Below are 23,380 nucleotides of genomic sequence, written 5' to 3'. Positions count from 1 at the left end.
TTAACATAAACTTTATCAAAAAAAAAAAAAAAAAAAAAAAAAAATACCCTTCAGAAAATTTCTACTAATTTTTTTAACTATATTCATTTATTTTTTTTTTTTAATAATATTACTTAAGAACTGCATACTTATAAAAGTATTTTATTAATATTTTTTTTTTTTATTTCAAAGAATATTTTATTTTTTCTCTTAAATAATTTCATAAAAATTTATAAAATTTTTTTTCAAGTTAAAATAATATATAATGGAATTAATTTTATGAATTTAACAAAAATTAAAAAAAAAAGGATAAAAAAAGTTAATAAGAAAACCACTACAGATATAAATAATTCAATGATTCAAAATTAAAGAATTCATTTTAAAAAACTTTAAAAGAAAAAAATTGAAGTTTTACCTATTAGAATGTCTATGAAATTATTTTTAGTTGTTTTGAAAAATTTTAATTTCATAAATCTTTATTTTTTATTTTTACTTTTTTATTTTTCCTTATTTTCATTATTTTTTATTTTTTTTTTTTTTTCTTAATTTTTATATTTTTTATTTTATTTTTTTATTATTTTTCTTTTTAAATTTGTTTCATAAATTTTTTAATTTTTTTTTTTTTTTTAGTTCTTATTTTACTTTCTTTTTTTTTTTTTTTTTTTTCATTTATGTATATTCAATACTTTTTTATTTATATATATATTTATTATATTCATTTTATTAGTTTTTTATTAATAATTATTTTATTTTACTATTTTACTATTTTCTTTTTTTCTTTTCTTACCTTTTATGGTGTCTTTTCATTTTACCTATTTAATGGTAATCCCTCATTATGGAAAGCTGAAAAAAAACTTCATTGGAATATTAACTTGAGTTATATATAAACTTCTTATTCTATCTTATTCTATCTTATTATTCTATGCATTTTTATACTATATTTGTTAATATATTTTGAGGATATCCTTTGAAAATAAATACATATGTTTTATTTAATAAGATTTATATTAATACAGTCATTTGATTTTTAATTATATTTATTAATATTGGTTAGACTCTGAAAAAAAAAAATTTAATATAAAAAAAAAAGAAAAATTTATCATTTTTTAACATAAAAATCATAAATTTTTTAAAACTTCCTTTTTAACCTTTAAAAAGTTATATTTTTTTTTTAAATTATCTTTAATTAATGATTTATCATAAATATTTCTATCCTTTAAATTTTTTTTTGATGAATTATTATTATATACATCCAATTTATTTTTATCTTCATTTATTTTATTATAAAAAAAAACGGTATAATTATAAATATTGTCTAATGTAAGTGGATTTGTTGCATCTAGATTTACCGTATCTTTATTTTTTTCAAATTTTTTTGTATTTTGATATGTGTTTAATTTCTTACACTTATTATTCTCCACAGTACTGTTTTCTATTACGCTTTTATTACTATAGCCATAATTTTCTATGTTATTTATATACTTTATATCATTTCTTACAAAAAAAAAGTCTTTTGGTTTTTCTACATTTTCTTCATTTTCTTCATTTTCTTGTTTTTTCTTATTTTCATCATCATATATATGAATTTTTTTATTTAAATGAAAATTTTCATTCATTTTTCTTTTATAAATATTGTTATTATAATTATCATTTTTGCAATCATTTTTTTCATCATTGTTATGAATTAGTTTTTTAAACATTGAAAAAAAATCATTATTTTTTATATTATATTCATTACTGGATATAATTTTATCATTTTCTAAAAAATTATTATATTGTTCATTATTAATGTTATTTTTACCATTTTCAAATATATTTTTTTTTATAATATCATGACTCACCGTTTTTTTATCCAATAATAGTTCATCTAGTTCTTTATAAAGTAGATTATGCTTCTCATTATTATCATAGTTAGTTACACTTTTAACAAGATTTTCATTATCATCATTATTATCACAACATTTTACATTTTTCATATTTTTCAAATTTTTAATATTATTAAATGAAATTTCATTATTTCTCTTTTTTTTTAAATATAATTCTTCTTTATTAAAATTCTCTTTCTCTTCATTTTCATTATATTCCATCGTATATTTATTAACTTTGTCTTCTGTATTTTTTAATCTTTGCTTTAATTTTAATTTATTAAATTGTATCAATTTATTTTTTAAATATATTAACTTTTTATCATTATATAAATTTTCTTTGTCTTTATCAACTTTATTTTCATTATCACCCTCTATGACATATTTATTTACTTTTTTTTTATTTTCATATTCTTTTTCGTTTTCATTTTCATTTTCACTTTCATTTTCATTTTCACTTTCATTTTCATTTTCACTTTCATTTTCATTTTCATTTTCACTTTCATTTTCACTTTCATTTTCATTTTCACTTTCATTTTCAATTTCATTTTCACTTTCACTTTCAATTTCATTTTCACTTTCACTTTCACTTTCACTTTCATTCTCATTCTCATTCTCATTCTCACTCTCATTCTCATTTTCATTCTCATTCTCATTCTCATTATCATTCTCATTCTCATTATCATTATCATTCTCATTCTCATTCTCATTCTCACTCTCATTCTCATTTTCATTCTCATTCTCACTCTCATTCTCATTTTCATTCTCATCCTCACTTTCAATTTCACTTTCAATTTCACTTTCAATTTCACTTTCAATTTCACTTTCAATTTCACTTTCAATTTCATTTTCAACTTCATTTTTATCATCCACCTCTTTTTCTACTTCAAAATGTATGAGTTCATTTCTTGAATTATCATCTTTTTTATCATTAATTAATAAACCTTTGTTAACATATGTATTATAATCTTTATAACAATTTTTATAATTATCTCTATGATTACTACTGCTTTTATTAATATATTTTATGGGTTTATTTTTAGAGTAATTAATATGTTTATTACTTTTATTATTATGAAATTTATTATTTAATTTATTTTCTTTTGTATAATACTGATATTTTAACTCTTTTTTTTTTTCAATCCTTTTATCATTATAATTTATTTTAATTCCATTTTCCATTTTATTAAATAATTTTTTTTTTATCATATCTGGATTTACAAAATAATTATCTGAAGTAGAACTATTTTCACTTAAAAGTTTCATATTATTTTTATTAGTATATGAACGATTTTTAAAATTTGTATTTTTATTATTCTTTAAGATATCTTTAAACTTTTCATCATTAATATATTTCTTCTCATAAAAACTAGAAAAATTTATTTGACTATCATTTAGGTTTGATAATGAACAATATTCATTATGAATAAATGAATCATTCATACTTTCAATATCTTTATCCGACTTCTCAACTTTTTTTATTTTTAAAAATATATTTTTATCATCGTCTATTTCATCTATGACTGTACTTTCATTTTTACTTTCATCTATTCTTTGATTAATTTTTTTATTATTTAAACAATTTATTTGATTATCTATTTGATTACTAAGGTTATTTATCTGATTATTTATTTGATTAAACATATGATTGCTCTTTTGAATATACACATAACTATTTACTTGATCATTTAAATTATTTATTTGACTTTTTATATTATTTATTTGATTGGATATTTGATTACTTATTTGGGCATTAATATGATTATTCACTTGATTATTTATTAAATTCTTTAATTTATTATTTACTTTATAATTTAAATTTTTTATATGATCATATATTTGATTGTACATCTTATTAATTTTTTCATTACATAAAATAAATATTTGATTATTTATACTATTTATTTGATTATTTATATTATTTGTTTGATCATTTATCTTATTGTTCATGAGATTTATTTTATTATTTATATGATTTATTTTCCCATTTTTTTTATTATTTATCATATTTATTTTATTCTTTAAGTTACTAATATGACTATTTAAAATATTCATTTCATTAATTATATTATATAATTTTTCATTTTTTTTATAATTTATTGTATTCATTTTATTGGTTTCATTATTTGTATTATAATACAATTGATTGTTTTTCTGATAAATTATTTGATTGGCTTGGTGATTTATCATTTGACTATTTTTTTGATGAGGTATGTGATCAATAATTTGATAATCTTTTTGATAATTTATCTGTTTATTTATTTCGTTCTTTTTTTGAGTGCCTATTTGATGGGAACTCTTTGGATAATTTATTTGCATATTTATTTGATTAATTTTTGGATTAATTTTTTGATCAAATATATTATTATTATGTTCATTAATCATTTCATAATTTAATTTGCTACTTGTTTTGTTGTCTAATTTACTAACAGTTTGTTCTTTTTTTAAATTACTTGTTTCAGAATTGTTATCTTTTGTACTTTTTTCCATGTTATTATTAATTTCTATTTTATCCATGTCAGTATTACTCAAAGCTTTAATAATATTTTTATTTTTATCAAAAATAAAAACATCATTTGTATCATTTCCTTCAATATTGGTATTATTATTTTCTTCTATACTTTTTTTTAATTTTTCTTGATTCTTTACAACATTAGTTATTTTTTCTTTTAAATATTTATAACGATTATTTTTGTTTGCTTCATTTTTTTTATCTTTTACAGTCGTATTAATTGAAACTTTTTCAACTCCCTTTCCTGTATAAATATACATATCAGTAACTTCATTTCTTTTATCTACATTTTCTCTATTTTCTTCTTCAAACAGCTTTCCTTTTCCTAATAAAGTTAAATATTCTACACGACTATATAGACAAAAAAAAAAAAAAAAAAAAAAAAATATATATCAAATATATAAATATATTAAAAAGGTGTATATTATGAGATATTTTTGTTTTTTTTAAAAATTAAACCTTTTCTTTTTATTAGAAAATGCATTTAATTTATTCTATAAAAATTAAAAATATTAAAATTTTTGTATTTTAATTAATAAAAAAAAGAAAAGAAATTAATAAAAAAACTACATTATATATGCTCCAAGAGTTATTTTTATAAACAATGTTATTATCATTTTTCATTATTTTGAAATTTAAAAAAAAAAAGAAAAAATAAACAATATATACATATATATATTTTTTTGGTAAATTTTTTATTTTAAAATATATTTTTAAAAGACTATATTCTTAGTTAAACAAATCTAAACAAAAATAAACATTTTAACAATATTAATTTATTATATTTATAAAATATATATATATTTATATAAGAATTATATTAATTTATATAAATTCTTAAATTTTATTATTCCCATAAAACACATATTTTTAAATTAGTTTTTTTAAACTCCTTTTAAGATAATAATCTATAAAAAAAAAAAATAAAAAATAAAAATAATATGTAAAAAAATGTATTAGTTATTGTTAAATCATACATATATTAACATAAATAGTAAAATAAAATATGCTTCAAAAAAAAATAAATTTTAATAAAAGGAGAAATTCATTCCATTATAAAATAAGAAGCATATATAACTATGTAGAAAGGTAAATATATTAAAGCATAATTCAAACAAATAATAATAACGTTTAAATAACAATATATATATGTATATATATATATATGTATATGTGTAAAAAGATATTCTAAAAAAAAAAATTAGAATATAGTATATCTTCTTAATGTATATTTTTTTGATTAAAAGTATTTTTACAAAATTCATAACTATTATTATTTTTAAAAAAAAATTTCATTATTCTCAAAACTCAAAGAATTTTTCGTTACTTTGAAAACTTCTTTCTTAATATAATTTTTATTTATAATAATATACACACGTATATGTTATTTTAGCTTATTTTTTTTTTTTTCATCTATAAATATAAAAATTTATTCTTTTCCCTTGCTTTTTTTTTTTTTGGTAATTTTTACTTTATATTTTTATTTAGGTAAAACAAATGGAAAATTAATTATAAAATATTCCCTTTAATATATATAAAATTTTACTATTTTTTCATTTGAAAATTTCTTAAAAAAAAAAATTACGAAGCTTTTAATAAACATTGTTTTAAATATAATATCAATGTTTTCTTAAGAAAATTATTTATTATTTTTATGTAATTATTGAAGATAATATATATACATATGAAAAAAGCTATATTTTAATTTTTTTTATCTTAAATTATTCAAAATTGTTTGAAATTTATTGAATTAAAAAGTTGTAAAAAAAAAAAAAAAAAAAAAAAAAAGATAAAAAATTAAATTGCTTTGAGCATATATTGTAAAGATGAAAATTTTTTTTTTCGTATGTTAAAATGTAACTTTTTTATTCATAAAAAAAATTTTTAATATACAAAAAGCAACGACAATAAATTAATTTTATGTATATACGAATATTTATAAAAATTGTTTTTCACTATTAATTTAGTAAAATTAAATTCTTTATAAGTTCAAAGAACAATAAAAAATATTCCAAAGCATAATTAATTGGAACTTCATATTTATTGTGAGATCTAAATTTTCTTTTTTTTGTTTTTTATTTTTATGTTTCTCCTTTCTTCATTTGTTATATAATTTAAAATTTTATATTATTTTGTTCTATTATTGAAGATAAATGCATAAACTTTTTAATGTAAACGATTTACATTTTTTCTAAAAACAAAGAAAAGGAGTAGATTCTGAAACATCTTTCAATTATAAAATAATTTTCTTTCTATTTTTATTCCTTTTTTTATTCTTTTTTTTTAAATAGAATATATGTCTATATATGTAAGTTGGAAAAAAATGTAGATATAATTTATGTTTTAATTTATTAATTTTAATTTTTTTAATTTTTTTTCTTTATTTAAATTAAGACTTTAGATGGTAGACATATAGTTTCATAAAATAAAAAAAGGTTTTAGAATTCTTTATTTTTTTAGCGTGTGCATTTTTTTTTTTTTTTTTTATTTTCTCTTTTTTAATATATATATAGAAGACATTTAATTTAAAATTTAATATTTTATGTAAATTTGTAAAAAATTTGTGTTAATGGACTTAAACATTCAATAATTTTAACATAATAATTATAAAATAAAAAGGTTAATTTCAAAAAAAGTTTAAAAAAATTTAAAGAGGAAATTTAAACAACAGTTGTTAGAAATTTTGTAATTTTGTAAAATTTTATCCTTTAATATAATGCACTATTTAATGTCAATTGTATACTTCATATATTCACTTAATTTTCTTCTATTTTCATTTTTTTTTTTTTTTTTCTTTTTTCTATCAAGTTGCTTTTTTTTATATTAATATTCATACTAAAAAAAAAATTAAACGTATATATACATATATATATATATAAATATATATATATATATATATATACATATATATACATATATATTTTTATTATATATATATATATACTTACTATAAATGAATAAATTAATTTATTATCTTTTAAATACTGAATTTTTAAAATTAATTTTTTAAATCATTGTTTTTAATATTTGCGCATAATTAATATCCATATGGTGATATCGTAAATTTACATATATATAAAAAAAAATATACAAAAAATTTTAATTTCCTAAATTTTCAATTTTTGTGTGCGTAAATTTATTAATAAGTCAATGTTATAAATAAACTAACATTTAATGTATTGTTGAATTTTTTTAATATGACATATTTGATGTATTTTTGTAAATTAAATTTTATATAATTAAGATATTAATATTTTAAAAATTTTGCTTTATTTTACACCTTTTTTTCTTATTTATTGGTTCAAAACATGCATATATAACTGTCTTTTATTTAGATTAGAAGAAAAATAAATGTAAAAAAATAGAAAAATATATAGAAATTTTTAGTAACTTTTTTTATTATTTTTATGCTATTTACTTTTTTTTTTTTTTTTTTATATTAATAAATAATTTATTAAAATTTAGATACATAAAAAAAAAAAAAAAAAAAATCATAGAGTTATTTTTACACAAATAAATTTTTTCATTTTTTTTTATGCTTCTTTACCACTATTGCTACTACTATTTCTTTAAAGTCTTTTATTTTTTTTTTTTTTTTTTTTTTTTTTNTTTTTTTTTTTTTTTTTTTTTTTAAATTACATGAATTCCAATTTTTTTTTTTCTGTTTTTTAAGAATAATTAAAAAAAAAAAAAAAAAGTTAAGTGATATATATAAAATATTAAAAAGAGATAAAAAAAAAAAAAATAAAATATAAATATAAAGTATATAAGATAAAATGGATTCAGGTATACATATATATTTAGAATAAAATAAAAATAATATTTTTAAATATATATATATATCTAAAAGAGAAAATTATGCAAGAAAATTTTGAAGTTTAAGAGAAATTATCAAATAGTATTTGTTAAACATATTTATATCTTAAGATTTTTTTTATTTACACATAATATGTATTTTTGTTTTTTTTTCTTAAAGAATATCAAGGTTTATTAAATAGCAAGGAAAGAGAAGATGAATCTAATAGGGCACATATAGCTGAAAAAGTGGAAAAAGGGGGAGAAAAAATTGAAAATACTTTAATGAAATTAAATGTGAGATATCAAACATTATTTTTTTCATCTGGTGTTATGACTGTTTTAAGTGGAACAATATCATTACTAGAATCTTTGAGATATTTTTATTTTACTAATTTTGTAGTCTCTACATTTTTGATGTAAGTTAATTTTTTTTTTTTTTTTTTTTTTTTTTTATAAAAACTATGTGTGTGTGTGTGTAGCATAATTAATGTTTATTTATCACATATGTTTATTTTAGAATTATTAAAAATATTATATTATGAAATAATTAAAATTAAAATAAATAAATATGTAATTATATTAATGTTATTTATTATTTTTCTTTTTATAGAATAATGGGATTAATCATGATGATTTTAGACATTCCAGGAACACCAAGATGGGCTGCTAAACATAGAATTTTGATAAGAAAATACATCAAATTCTTAACAAGATTAACAGGAAAATCTGTCTGGTTTTTTTTCTTAGGTAAACTAAAAATACCATTCTCATTTTATGCAAACAAATATATATGTGTGTTCATTTATTTACATATAAATCTTTTATTAGTGAATTTTTAATACATAATTTTTTTTTTTCTCCCACCTATTAAATAGGTTCCATGTCATGTTTAAATTTATGGCCACATTCAAGAAATGAAGGATTTTTTAGGTCATTTTTGGTGATTTTATTTAGCACTTTTATTTTAGTTGTATCTGTTGTTGGATTTTTAATAGCTTTAAGAAAATCATTACGATTAGAAAAATTGAAAAAAACGATAAAGTTGGTTTCAAAAGGAGCTTATATTGATTGCTATAGAAAATATAGTGTAGCTGATCCTGATCATGGAATGCAATTTGAAGAATTTAATAGGATGTGTTCTGATCATACAAATGGTTATATTTATTTTGATTTTTTAGATTTATTTATTATTTTTAATGCATTAGATGAACATCAAAAATGTTCTATAAATGAAAGAGAATTCTTAGAATGGATAAATGGACCAGTAACTTATTTATGAAAAATACATATATATATATATATATATATATATATATATATATATATATATATATATATATATATATAAAGCTTTTGATTAATAATAAAAAAATTTTTTTGTGCTATTAAGTTTTTGTTTATCATTGTGAAAAAATGAAAATTTTTTTATAAATTTCAATTTTTTTCATCCACTTTTTAACATAAAAACAAAAAAAAAGAAAAAAAATTGTCAAAAATATGTGCTACTTTTTAAAATTTCAATTATATTGCTTAAACAGGGATTTATATTCTTATTGTCACATATATTCTATATATGAAGTTTGAAACATTTTTAATTTTTTATTATTCCAGCTATTTAATAATTCATAGAAGAAAAAAAAAAAAAAAAAAAAATAATGAATAAATAAATAAATATAATAAGATAATATAAAATGATAGAACATTAATATGAAGTTTTATTCTGTTTCATAATAATTTTTTATGGAGATTTTTTCTTTTTTCCTTCTTAATTTTTAGGGGATACAATAATATAATATATTTAATATACAAAAATTTTTATTTATATATTTTTTCAGTAAAATTTCGATTTTAATTAATGACAAAATATATATTATGTCTACACTAATAATTATTTATTTATTTTTGTTTATTTTATTATTATTTTTTTTTTTTTTTTTTTTATCATATTTTTAAAAGACATATATCAAAATATCCAACATACATTTTAAAAAAAGGAATAAAAACTAACAGTGAATGTATATACAATATGAAAACACCATAAACATATTTTTCTAAAAGCTTTAAATTTCGCTTATTATTTTTAAGATAAAAAATTATTTTGTAACATTTTTTTATATATATGGAATGTATACAAATTGTAACATTTTCTTAATAATAATTTTTATTTAATTTTTTATTTTATTAAAGCAAAAAAATTGATTTCCTAAAAATACTAAACATATATTTTACTATTATTTAATAAAAGTAGTGATAAATTGTTTTTTGAATAATATATATATGTATTATTGATAAAATTTTATGTGTATTTAATGAAAAAATGTGTGCAGTGATAATAAATGAATATGTGCATAATACGTATATATGAAAAAAAAAAAATCAAGAGATGCGCCAGAAGCATTTTGTTCATAATAATAAAAGATAAAATTATTTATAAAAATCATTTATTTCATCTTTTGTTATATCAAGATCTATATTTTGAGAAGATCTTGAAATCACGTCTTTTTCTGACAAAAATGGAATTTTATCATTATCAATGATTAAAGCATTTTGTTTTAAGTCAATTGAGCATTGATGTCTTTTTAATAAATCTAATCCAAAAATAAATTCAATATCATACTCATCAATAATAGTTAAAGAAACTGCATAAAAATGATTTCCTATTTTAATATCAATCATATGAATTTTTCCTAAAATGGTTTTTGTACCAACTCCTTTAGCAATACCAGTAAATCTTTTATCCATTAATCTTAAAATGTTACACTTTTCTGCACATTTTTTTGACATTATACTAGATTGTGCTCCTGAATCAACAAAAGCATGAACTACTTTTTTGTTAATTTCTACAGGAATATATAACATAAAAACTACACCAAAAGCTTCTGGAAAATGCTCTTGAGCTAAAGCTAAATTTGAGTTTATCTGATTTTTATATATATTTTCATATATGTATTTTTGTGAATCTTCTGATAATGGATTTTTTAATGCTTTTTCATACATTTGTTGTTCTCTTTCTTTTTCTTTTTTCTCATTTTCGTATTTTTCTTTTAATATTTTTTTTATTTCTTCAATGTTTCCATTAATTATAGCATCATATAATTTTTTATCTTGTATTTCTAGTACACACATCTTACTTTTATCATTTTTTAAATGTAACAAATTTTCTGCTTCTTTTTTAATATATTCATTTTCCTGAATTTCTTTAAACTGTTCTAATAATGTATTAAAGCTGAATTTATTTGTATTATTCAAGTTATTATTATTTGTCGTTTGATTATTTGTATTATTGTTTATTAAATCTAAATCTAAGCTTAGTTTTTTTCGAATAAATAACAAATCTCCTTCTTTTATATTTAATTTTTTTATTGTATCATATTTATTTAATGCATTTCCATTATATGTCAATTCATTTATATTCATACTTATAGAAAAATCATTTTCGATTATATTCATAATTGTTGATATTTCCGTTTCTTCTAATACATCTAAACTTGTTATTATTTTACTATCATCGGATATAGTTATAAAAACCATTTTGTCCTATTATCTATATAAAGAAAACAAAAATTTGTTATTATCTAATGAAAATTGTTATGGATATTCAAAATATTCCTCCTTATAATTAATTTTTAATAAAAATATTTACAACAAAAAAAATAAAAAAAAAATTTTTGAATGATAAAAAGGAAAAAGGGGTAAATAATCAAAAAAAAAAAAAAAAAAAAAAAAAAAATTTAAAAAAAAAAAAAAAAAAAAAAAAAAAAAAGACTTTAAGAAAAATAAAAATATACAAATAAAAAATACATATAAAAATATATTTAATGAAAAAATTTCAAAATCGTAAAAAAATTTATATATATATTTTTTTTTACATAACTTAAAATATTCTTTTAATGTATTTTAATAATAACAAAAAAATAAAATTAATAGAAAAAGATATTTTTTGCAGATCACAAAAAAATGTATTAGTTTACAAAAATTTTATAATAATTTTAAAAATTTGAAGAGTACATTCAAAAAAAAAGAAAATTAAAAAGACTACTTTTAACAAATTATAAAATAAAATGAATAAAAAAATATTTTAATAATATATATGATTTTGCATAATTTTTTTTAAAAATAAAGAAAAATAAAAACAGTATATTTATACCCATAATTAATTTCATTTTATTTAAAAATGCTTAAGCTTACCTTCAAAATAAAAAATAATAACATAAAAAATAAATTTATTTTTACATCTAGATAATTCAATTTCTTTTATTAACAAAAATTTATACTTTCTTTTTTAGTTCCTTTTTTAAAATATACTATTCAAATATTAATCATTTCTTCCATTTTATTGTTATTCAACATATCTTTATTTATTTTTTAATTCCTTTTAATTTAACGTAGTATCTATTTTTTTTTTTTTTTTTGTTAGTAAAATATTTTTTTTTAGTAGATTAATAAAATCTTATAAAAATTTTCCATATGCATATTTTACCTAGTAGTTTATATAGCATATGTTACTTCATTGAATATTTTTTTATACATTTTTCTTTTTTTTTATATATGAAAAGAATAGAATTTTTTATATGAATTTAAGTATAAAATATTTCATTATTTTACCTATTAATTTAGCCGTTGCAATGCTTATTTTTATTTAAAAACATTTAATGATTAGTATAATAAATTTATCTTAATATTTGGTTTCAAAAAAATAATTAAAAAATTTTTAATTTTTACTTATATTTTTGAATATTTTTTTTAATTAATATGTTAACTTTTTTTCAAATATAACACTTTAACTTATTACTCAATTAATTTTAAGCATATATACTTTAAAAAAAGAATGAAGTAACATTAGTTTTTTTATGGAAATGAAGTTTTTAATGCATAATAATACTGAATATAAAAAATACATAAAAAAAAAAAAAAAAAGTAGAAAAACATATATTTGAAATATTTTTATTTAACCTAATAAATATATCCTTCCCTATTTTAACTTTTTCATAAAACAAAAGTAAAAATACCTTAACTTTTTTTTTTTTTTGTATCAAGTTGTAATTTTATATTCACTATATTTCATATATGTAATATATAATTTATATCATTAAAAAAAAGTATTATATAAATTATTTTAATCATTAAAGAAAATCATACATATATTTAATTTATCAGAGACATAAAAAAAAAAAAAAAAAAAAAAAAAAAAAAATATTTACTAATTATGAAATATTTCTATTCAATGAAAAAAAGTTGTCTAGTAGAATTCATCTATATTGGTACTTAAATATTTTACTAATTTTATTAAAAAAAAAATTTTTATATATTATATTAGTATTTGTAAATGTATATTAAATTTTCTAATTTAAAGTATGCACCTACTATTTTATTGTGTTATAAATCTATTATTTATTCCTAAATTTTTGAATAATCTAAAAATAACTATATAAAATAAATAGTAAAATAGAGAAATAATCTATTTTTTATATTCAAAAAAATTTCCTTAACATTAAATCAAAATTAAACTTAAAATACATATTTAAATAAAAAATATATATATTTTTTTATCTTTATTTCATTGAATAGATATTGTAAAAAAAAAAAAAAATACATATTTTTTTAGTTAATTTTTTTTTTTTTTTTTTTTTTTTTTTTTTTGTTATCTAAAAATGAAAAATTTTGACAATATAAATTTTTTTATATTAGTTTTTAACTTCATTTAAAATACTAAGAATAACACCTTTATTTCAAACTTTGCATTATCTAACAAAGAAATAAAAAAAAAAAAAAATGCAGAATTTTTCTTATAATGATTTAATAGCAAATATATATCATGTTAACTTATGTTGGAAGATTTAAAATAAAAAATGTAAAAAAAAGAATATTATTTTTAAAAGATTAACATATAAATTATTGCAAAATTTTTTTTTTTTTTTTTTTTTTTTTTTTTTGTAGAGTTTAAAAAAAAAATATTATTTCTTATTATTTTCGTAATTCATATTAATATAATTATTATTTTTAGTAATTTTTGTTCATTCTTTATTTTCTTAAAAAGTAGTAATAAAAAAAAAAAATACATTAAAATTTTGAAAGGCATTAAAAAAAAATACACATTGATTGTTAATTTTTTTCAAGGAAAAATTCAATAAATATTTAAGTCTCTTAAATTCATATAATCTAAAATTAAAGTAAATAAGAAACTTCAAAAAAAGAAAAAGAAAAATGTGATAAAAATATATTTTTTTTTTTTTATTTAAAACTTCCTTTTTTTTATAGATGATAAAAAATAGAAGTTTATGTTATTCTTTAAAACATTTTCTTATTTTATGTTACAATAAAAAAATATATTAAATATATTATTATTATATGTTACTTTTTTTTTTTTTTTTTTTTCTAATATGTTTTCATTTTAATAATTATTTGTTATCTTCTATTTTAACTATATAGACAATCAAAGAAGTGTAATACATACCGAGAAAATAACCAAGCTATATAATTTAAAAAATTATAATTCATTAAACAAAATATACTTAATATCTTGTGGAAACAATTTCATATTTAAAAATAATAAATCATTTAATTCTATAAACAATATACAAAATGAAAATAATATAAAAGAAGATGATAGTGATAATGAAGATGATGATAAATTAGTTTTAAATGCAGACAGTGATGATAATGAAGGAAATGAAAGTATAGAGGAAAAGAAAATAAATTCTGATAAAAATATTTATGATAATAAATCCACTTCAACTAATCTAAATTACAACTTAGAAGCAAAAAATATTCCAACTCAATATAAAAAAAGGAGCAAATACGACTCAGACAAGATAATAATGTATTAAAATATATTAATAATGAAGAAAATTTTAATTATACAATAATGAGATTTATATTTATAAATGTAAAAATATGATTACAATTTTGTAATTTTTTTTTTTTTTTTTTTTTTTTTTTTTTTATTATTTCCAGATATGAAGATATAACAGAATTACCAAGAGATATATGTAATTTACTTTTGACCGATGATGAAATAGAACAAATAAATACAGGTGTACCCGATTGTGATTTTGGTAATTATGTTAACAATATTACTCATAATAAAAAAAAATAAGAAAAAATATAAATATATTATATTACTTATATTTTGTTTCTATAATTTATTTCATTTTTGTTTTAAAAATTTTTCTATATAAAAAAAGAAAAAAAATGATGTATAAAGTACACAAAAAAATATGATATCAAAAATGAAAAAATATAGAAAAACATATACTTAAAAAAACAGAATTAATTTAGTTATTAAAAAATAAAAAAATTAATAATTTAATGAAATATATATATATATATATTTTTTTTTTTTTTCTTTTAAAGAATCAAATTTATAAATGAAAAAAAATATTAAATAATTTAAAAATTTTATACATTATACCTTTTAAAAAAATAAATGCATCTTTTTAAAAATATTTGCTTTTTTTTTTTTTTTTTTTTTTTTTTTTTTTATTACATCATTTTATCAATGTATTATTTTAAACTGTAAAATTTGATAATTATGGTTCTGTTCCTGTTCTAAATGAAAATGATGTATCAAATGGATTATATTTGTAAATATACCAATAATCTTCTGTTTTAATTTCAGAAGGTGTTAGTTTGATGTATTCATATATAGAATCTAATTCATTTTTATCTAATGGATTTATATTATGTCTATTTAATAGTTGTTTATAAATTAAATCAATATCTAAATTATTAAATATTGATGGCAGATCTGATCCTAAATATTCGTGATACTGAAATAATTCTTGATGATCATTTACGGTTTTATGAATAACTTTTTTTATTTTTTCTTGATTTTCATAAAAATTTTTTATTTCATCATCGGTTGGAATTACAGATATAGTGTCATTTTTAAAAGCAAAATGAAAATTACTCGTATCATAAAGAATTTGTTCCTTTTTATTCAATTTTGTTAGCATTCCTTTATATAATTTGTATTTATTCCATTTAAATAAAATACTTTCTTTTAATGCATAATATTCTCCTTTTCTTTTCTCTCTCTCTACCCACATACGAGAACTTATAAAATTGTGATCATTTGGTTCATCGTTTAATCCAAAAGTAGATTTTATTCTATCATGTTCTTCTTTCATATCCATATATTCATATCTTTTCAAAAGAGGTGGTAATGGATAATTGTTCCAAAATGTTCCACCACTTAAAATGGGTATATTGGCAGTCTTATAAAAAACACTTTGACTTGTTTTATTAGGATCACTAAGACTATTTAAAATAGTATTACCATCCATTGTACAACCTCTGTATCTTAAAAAAATTTCATGTATATCACACTCTGTGTGTTGATAAATTGGATAATTTAAAGATAAAACAGAATCTTTTAATTGACCAATAGTCCTTGGACCTATAATAGAGGAACCTACAAAAGGTCTACTGTAAACATAACTTAAACTTAATTGAGCTAATGACATACCATGTGATCTAGCTAATTTTATATATTCTCCAACAGCATCCTGTGCCCATACGCATCTATGGGATTTATATAAAAGAGGGTATTTATTACATCTTCCATTTCTTGGACCATATGATAAATATCCATAATCTTCTGGTTTATTACCTCGAGAATCATCTAAATCGTGATCAAGTTGATCATCTCCTAATATAGTATCTGGACCCATAGTGTGATATCTTTCTGGATCCAAATACTTTCCTGTTAAAATTCCTCCTGCTAATAATCCATAAGGCACTAAAGGTACATCATAATTTTCTTTTAATATCATTTCAACAAGACCTGAAGACTCTACTTCATTCCTGTGCAACAGATTATATAAATTTTGCACACACACAATTTTCATATTTTTTTTTTTTTTTTTTTTAGCTAGATTACACCACTGATATATTCCCCACACGCTTTCATTGGAAACCGCTATATGCCTAACCTTTCCTTTAAGAACTAACTTTTCCAATATTTCAAATTGTTCTTCTATGGTTATAACTTCTTTATTTTCTTCTGCTCTTAAATTTTCAAATCCCCATACATATGTATCTTCTCCATTTACACTATTTGGTATGTACCGTTCAGGTATATCAATAGTTAATATGTCCACGTAATTAGTGTTTAAATTTTTCAAAATTTTATCTAATCTTTCTTCAATGTTGTAAAAATTTGGTGTATCGTCTTTTAAATCTTCCATAATCCAACTTAAGTAATAGTCTCCATGAGTAATTTTATCTACATTTCTTGATGAACACATACGTAAATTTATAATTATATTTTCTCTTTTTTTATCTTTAAGAAACAAATTCATATTTTTATTTTTACTTTTTTTGTAACTTTCTGGATCAAATGGAAATGGATCATACTCGCAAATATCAAAAAAATTTATTCCATATTCATAAAAAGCCATATTTAACAAGACATTTACATCATCTTTACTTATAAAATTTTCATTTTCATACATATTAGTTCCAATACATATTTCACTTACGCATAAATTACTATCACCTAATTTTCTATATTTCATTCCATATATTAAATCATTATGCTTATATATTTTATGTGTCTTAAATGTATTAGAATTACTGATCCTTAAAAGCTCATAAAATATATGTTTTTTCCTTAAATCACACATTTCGTTAGTATTTGTTTTTTCTTTAAATCCTTTATCATGTATGTTTCTTAAAATAGAACTCATTAAATCCTCACATGCTGGAGGAGGTTTATCTCCAAACCTTAATTTATCTATATCTGGCCTTTTTTCATATAATGACTCATTTTTTTCATCTTCTTTTAATAAAAATTCTACTTTTTTAATAAATTCAATTTTCTTTTGTCTTTCTAATTTTTCTTTTTCTTTTTCTTCTTCAATTATTTTTTTTTTTTCATTTTCTTCTTCATTTTCAATTTCATTTTTTTTATCTTTCTCTATTTCACTATCAAATTCATTATTTAAATCATTATTATCATCTAAAATTTTATTATGCTTGTTTTTTTCTGTCTTTAACTTTCTAGCTTTATTTTTTCTTGTATTCTTTAATTTTTTTTTTTCTTTTTTTATTACGTCACTAGTTACTGTATCATTATTAGTGTTATTTGCAACGTTATTTTCATTCTTCCTTAGTCTTAATTTTTTTTTTTTCCCATTTTTCAAATCATTTGATTGTATTTTTACTTTGTCTTCATCTTTATTCACTATCTCAATATTTTTTTTGTCGTACAATTTTTTATTTGCTATTATTATTGATATCTTTTTATCTATTTTAAAAATATAGGGAGTACTATCCTTTAAATAAAAAGTGTTATTTTTAATAAAATTAAAAGAGTAATATTTTTTTTTCATATAACTTTTAAAATATTTTTTTAATTTATTCTTGGTAAATTTGTACTTTATATGGTTTATTTGTGAACTGGTTTCATGTCTTTCTTTTTTATAAAACAAGATATTAAAATAATATTTTTTTTTCAAAAAACAATATACTTTGAAAAAGAACAATGAATAAAAAAATAAAAGATATAAAATATTCTTAGCTTTCATTACTGTTGTATAAAAATTAACTTAAAATTTTTCATTATAATGCGACACTTTTTCTTCATCTTTGAATATTCTAGCTTTTAATATATATATAAATACTCTTAATAGTTTAAAATAAATATTAACGCTCTTTTTAGTTATCTTTAATATTTAGATTAATATAAAAAATTTCACTATTTCATTCAGAACAAGATAGTAATTTAATATAATGCTATATCTTTTATTTTATAAACATTTTAAATAAATGATAAAATTCATAGATTACAATTCTAAAATATTTGTAAATATTCATTAATTTTTATAGTCATATATATATTTCTCGTAAATGAATATGTTTAATAATATATTTCACGAATTTATATATAAAAATACAAAAAAAAAAAAAAAAAAAAAAAAAAAAAAAAAAAAAAAAAAAAAAAAAAAAATACATAAATATAAGTGATATATAATTTAAAATTATAAAAAATACAAAAAAAAAAAAAAATTTAATAAAATATATAATTAAAATTATTCTAATATATATAATTGTTCAACCAAATTAAAGTAAAAGAAATGAATTATATCTCTATAAAATTTTATTTAAATTTTTTTTTTTTTTACGTTTTACCTTTTATCTGTACCTAAATATTCACTTATATATTTCCATATTTATTTACACAAACTTTTAAATATTTTTTTATAAATTAACAAACATACAATTAAATCAGTAGTAATAAAAATCTATTAATTTTTTTTTTTTTCTTTAATTTTGAATTATAATAGTTCTCTAATTAAGAAATTATTAAAATTATTTTAATACTATAGAATTATTAATAGTAATAAATAAAAATTTTCTTTATTAATAGTATAAAGTCCAATAAATTACTTTGAGTTTTCTATAAATGAAAAAAAGGCAAAAAATCAATTCGTTAAATACTTCATTGGGTTCAAAAAGTACAAATTTAAGTGATCATGAGAAAAAGTATATTTATCCGTGTATACCAAATTCACCAATTATTTTTAATAAAAATCAAATAATTTATGGATACGGTAATACATTACTGGTTTTTTGTAAAAAAGAGAATAAATTTATAAAGAAAATTGAAGAACATAAAAATGCTATTAGATCATTAGATATAAGTGAAAATAAGAAATATTTCTTAACAACAGGAGATGACAAAATTATAATAATTTATGATGAAAACTGGTCTATAATTCAGAAAATAATACATAAAAAAAAAATAGTTAAAGCTTATTTCCTAAAATATATAGAAAAAGAAACAAATAAATTTGAAATATTATTAATTGATAAATATGGCGATATATATATATATGATTTAAACAATTTACGGAACAAAAGTAATTTAATAAATGAAAAAAATAAAAACGAAATTATAGATAATGATTTTATAATGAAAAAAGATGAAGACATTGTAAAATTGACTTATTTATATGATTCATTAAGTGAAGTTAATGAAAAAGATGAAGATTTATTTTTTATGAAGGATTTTGAGCACATATATAATGAAAATTTAGAAAACTGTATGTTAGATAATAATGGTGATATAAAAAGTGACATAGAGACTACTAACACTGAAAATAACGATGTATTAAATTTAAAAAATGTAAAAAAAATGAATGATATAAAAGAAAAACTAGAAAAACACTATTTTGAATGTTTTCAAAATAAAAATCTTCTTTATCCAACATTAACATGTAATTCGACTGTGATATCGTTGTATTATGATGAAAAGTTCTTGATTATAGGAGATAGAGATGAAAAAATTAGAATAATAAAAAATAAAAGACTTAATAAAATATATAACTTTTATTTAAATCATAAACTATTTATTACATCTGTTCTTTTAATAAACGAAAAGACATTTTGTTCATCTGCAGCTGATGGTTATATATATTTATGGAATATTAAGACAAAAGAAGTTATTGATTATATATATCTTGATTTTAATTTTTTGTCTAAATTTATTGATATAAAATCACTTTTTAACAACTCGATTAATTTAGATAAATATAAATTTATTGTAAATATTTTAAATTTTAATGAAAACACATATTCTATATTTGCAACAATCGAAAATTTAAAGGGAATTATGATTATACCATTAATTAAAAATGAAAACTCTGCTTTTATAAATTTTAATAAAGAAAAAATTTTTTTTTTTACATTAGATTACAATATCTTATCATTTATGCTTTTAAACATTAACAGTCAAAATTTTATTGTTTTTGTTGATAGAAATAAAGGGTATTTACATCAGATCAAATTAGGTGATGATAATAATTTAAATGAAGAAGTTGCAACTTTTGATCATTCTTTTTTTGAAGACAAAAATGAATTAGGTAACAAAAACAACCATTTGTTTACATCTTTTTTTATTTTTTATAAATACAAATTATATAATACCTCACTTTTTTTTTTTTTTTTTTTTTGTTTGTTTTGATTTTTAGATATTGGTTTAATAAACTATTGGAAGCATACTACTATAGAAGATATTGAAAATTAAAAACAAAAAAAAAATAATAAAAATAAAAATAATCATATACATTTCCTTTTTACTCAACCTTTTATAATTTTTAATTTCCGTAAGAGATTTTTGTTTATACTTTAGCTATCATATTATTGTTATTTTTATATAGTAAATTGTTTATTTTTTAATTTTAATTTATACCTCTAAAATACATTTGAATATATCTTAATTATATTATTTTATAAATATCAGTATAAAATTTTATGTTTGTGAATTCACTTTATTAAAATTTTTATTTTTTTTTTATATAAAAAAAAAAAGTTTTTTTTTATATAGTTATAAAAATATTCTTTTAGATATTGAAGCTTTTATTAAACTGTTTGAAATTATTTATAAAATTAAAAAAAAATGTTTCATTTTTTATTTTTTTATTTAATTCTACTTTTTTTTAACAAGAATTTATAAGCTTTTTTAAGAAAATCATCTTGAAGAAAGGATAACTTTAAAAATTCTATAAAAAATACAGAAATCTATAAAAACAAAATAATTCATCAATGAATTTTGCTTATCAATATGATAATTTTTTTTTTTTTTTTTTTTAATTTAAATGAAGATTAAAGATAAAAATTTTTACTAAAAACAAATATATGAAAGAAATAATTTTAATGAAAATATTTAAAAAATATAAATTTTCAAAGAAGATATACCATTATATGAAAAGCACTGAATTGTATAAAGAATATATTAAAGTATAAAAAATTTGCTAATATAAAGAATTAAAGTTTTGTTGAAAAAAAAGTGTATATAAATATATATATATATTTATATTATCTTTTATTTTTTTAAAGAAATGATTTCTGATGAATATATGCATAAAAAAGAATATGAAAAAACATTTTGGGAAAAAATTGGAAAACCTAAATATATTTTAGCTCCTATGGTTGATTTAAGTGAATTAGCATTTCGATTACTTTGTAAAAAATATAATTGTCATTTATCCTTTACACCAATGTTACATTCAAAAAATTTTGCTCAACAAGAAAAATATAGAATAAGTAATTTTAAAAGTTGTGAAGAGGATAAACCTGTAATAGGTCAATTTTGCGGAAATGATTCCAAAATAATTTTAGATGCAATTGAGTTTATTAAAAAAGATGTAAATGCAGTAGATTTAAACTTTGGATGTCCTCAACAAATTGCTAAAAAAGGAAATTATGGAGCATTTTTATTACATAAACATGATGAAGTTGTTAATTTAGTCTCTAATATTACTAACAATTGTAATATTCCCATTACTTGTAAAATTAGAAAAATTGATGAAGATTATCAAAAAACATTAAATTTATGTTATGATTTACAAAGTCGTAATGTTCAAATGATCACTATTCATGGTAGAACAAAAGAAGAAAAGGGAAAAAATATTAAAAATTGTGATTATGAAATTATAAGAATAATAAAAGAGAGATTAAATATTCCAATTATTGCAAATGGATCTATTGAAAATTTTGAAGATATAGAAAAATGTTTAAATTATACAAAAGCAGATGCAGTTATGTGTGCTGAAATTTTGCTCGAGAAGCCATACTTTTTTTCTAATAAAAATATTGATACAGTTGATATAGTTAATGAATATTATGATTTATTTTTAAAATATGAATCAAATACGAAATATTTAAAGGGACATTTATTTAAAATGCTTTATAAATATTTTCAAATACATACAGACTTACGGGATTTATTAAATAATTGTTATACTTTGAATGATTACTTAAATTTTCAAGTAATTTTAAATGAAAAAAAGAAAATGGGTATCTTAATGGAATCACCTCATAGTTGGTATAGAAGATACAGAAAAAATTTATAAAAAAAAAAAAAAAAATTAAAAAAATTACATATATTTTTATACATAGATCTATTATTTATTTTATTCTTTTTTATTACAATTATAATTTAAATGGCAATTTTATTAAAAAAAAAAAAAAAAAAAAAACATATATATATGCAATATAATTAATGTTCATCTAAAGTTTGTTTACTATAATTTAATATATATGAACCTTTTTTTTTTTGTTTTTAAAAATTGAAAAAAATTAAACTTTTAAAACTTTGTTTTTTTTAATTTATTTTATTTTTTTGTCCTATTTCCTAATAAATAATAATTTTTATTCTTTTCATATTTTTTAATTATAAAAAAGAATAAACAACATTTCTCATGTTAAATTTATATCATTG

The 23,380-nt window shown here is 17.2% G+C and overlaps 7 protein-coding genes across 7 annotated transcripts; 4 read left to right on the top strand and 3 right to left on the bottom strand.

The window, feature by feature from the left end:
- Positions 1-1,097: 1,097 nt before the first annotated feature.
- Positions 1,098-4,980, bottom strand: PGAL8A_00281100 (conserved Plasmodium protein, unknown function; the record flags this gene model as incomplete). Its single annotated transcript, XM_028671806.1, has 3 exons — positions 1,098-4,707; positions 4,816-4,850; positions 4,927-4,980. 3 exons carry the CDS (start codon positions 4,978-4,980, stop codon positions 1,098-1,100), a joined length of 3,699 nt encoding a protein of 1,232 aa, XP_028528422.1.
- A 3,152-nt stretch (positions 4,981-8,132) lies between these two features.
- PGAL8A_00281000 (conserved Plasmodium protein, unknown function) lies at positions 8,133-9,433 on the top strand (the record flags this gene model as incomplete). Its single annotated transcript, XM_028671805.1, has 4 exons — positions 8,133-8,142; positions 8,333-8,570; positions 8,765-8,901; positions 9,030-9,433. The coding sequence occupies 4 exons, from the start codon at positions 8,133-8,135 to the stop codon at positions 9,431-9,433; spliced, it is 789 nt and encodes a 262-aa protein (XP_028528421.1).
- A 1,145-nt stretch (positions 9,434-10,578) lies between these two features.
- Positions 10,579-11,685, bottom strand: PGAL8A_00280900 (DNA-damage inducible protein, putative; the record flags this gene model as incomplete). The annotated part of the gene is made up of 1 exon (XM_028671804.1): positions 10,579-11,685. The coding sequence occupies one exon, from the start codon at positions 11,683-11,685 to the stop codon at positions 10,579-10,581; it is 1,107 nt and encodes a 368-aa protein (XP_028528420.1).
- A 2,241-nt stretch (positions 11,686-13,926) lies between these two features.
- PGAL8A_00280800 (conserved Plasmodium protein, unknown function) lies at positions 13,927-15,250 on the top strand (the record flags this gene model as incomplete). Its single annotated transcript, XM_028671803.1, has 3 exons — positions 13,927-13,981; positions 14,584-14,974; positions 15,109-15,250. 3 exons carry the CDS (start codon positions 13,927-13,929, stop codon positions 15,248-15,250), a joined length of 588 nt encoding a protein of 195 aa, XP_028528419.1.
- A 433-nt stretch (positions 15,251-15,683) lies between these two features.
- On the bottom strand, positions 15,684-18,683 carry PGAL8A_00280700 (aldo-keto reductase, putative; the record flags this gene model as incomplete). Its single annotated transcript, XM_028671802.1, has 1 exon — positions 15,684-18,683. The coding sequence occupies one exon, from the start codon at positions 18,681-18,683 to the stop codon at positions 15,684-15,686; it is 3,000 nt and encodes a 999-aa protein (XP_028528418.1).
- An 878-nt stretch (positions 18,684-19,561) lies between these two features.
- PGAL8A_00280600 (conserved Plasmodium protein, unknown function) lies at positions 19,562-21,184 on the top strand (the record flags this gene model as incomplete). Its single annotated transcript, XM_028671801.1, has 2 exons — positions 19,562-21,020; positions 21,129-21,184. 2 exons carry the CDS (start codon positions 19,562-19,564, stop codon positions 21,182-21,184), a joined length of 1,515 nt encoding a protein of 504 aa, XP_028528417.1.
- An 814-nt stretch (positions 21,185-21,998) lies between these two features.
- Positions 21,999-23,012, top strand: PGAL8A_00280500 (tRNA-dihydrouridine synthase, putative; the record flags this gene model as incomplete). The annotated part of the gene is made up of 1 exon (XM_028671800.1): positions 21,999-23,012. The coding sequence occupies one exon, from the start codon at positions 21,999-22,001 to the stop codon at positions 23,010-23,012; it is 1,014 nt and encodes a 337-aa protein (XP_028528416.1).
- Between the last annotated feature and the right edge of the window lie 368 nt (positions 23,013-23,380).

This window comes from Plasmodium gallinaceum, assembly GCF_900005855.1.
Source record: "Plasmodium gallinaceum strain 8A genome assembly, contig: PGAL8A_v1_87, whole genome shotgun sequence".
NCBI classification, from domain to species: Eukaryota; Apicomplexa; class Aconoidasida; order Haemosporida; family Plasmodiidae; genus Plasmodium; species Plasmodium gallinaceum.
The sequence above is the reverse complement of the archived record's forward strand: the minus strand, read 5'-3'. Positions and strand labels throughout refer to the sequence as shown.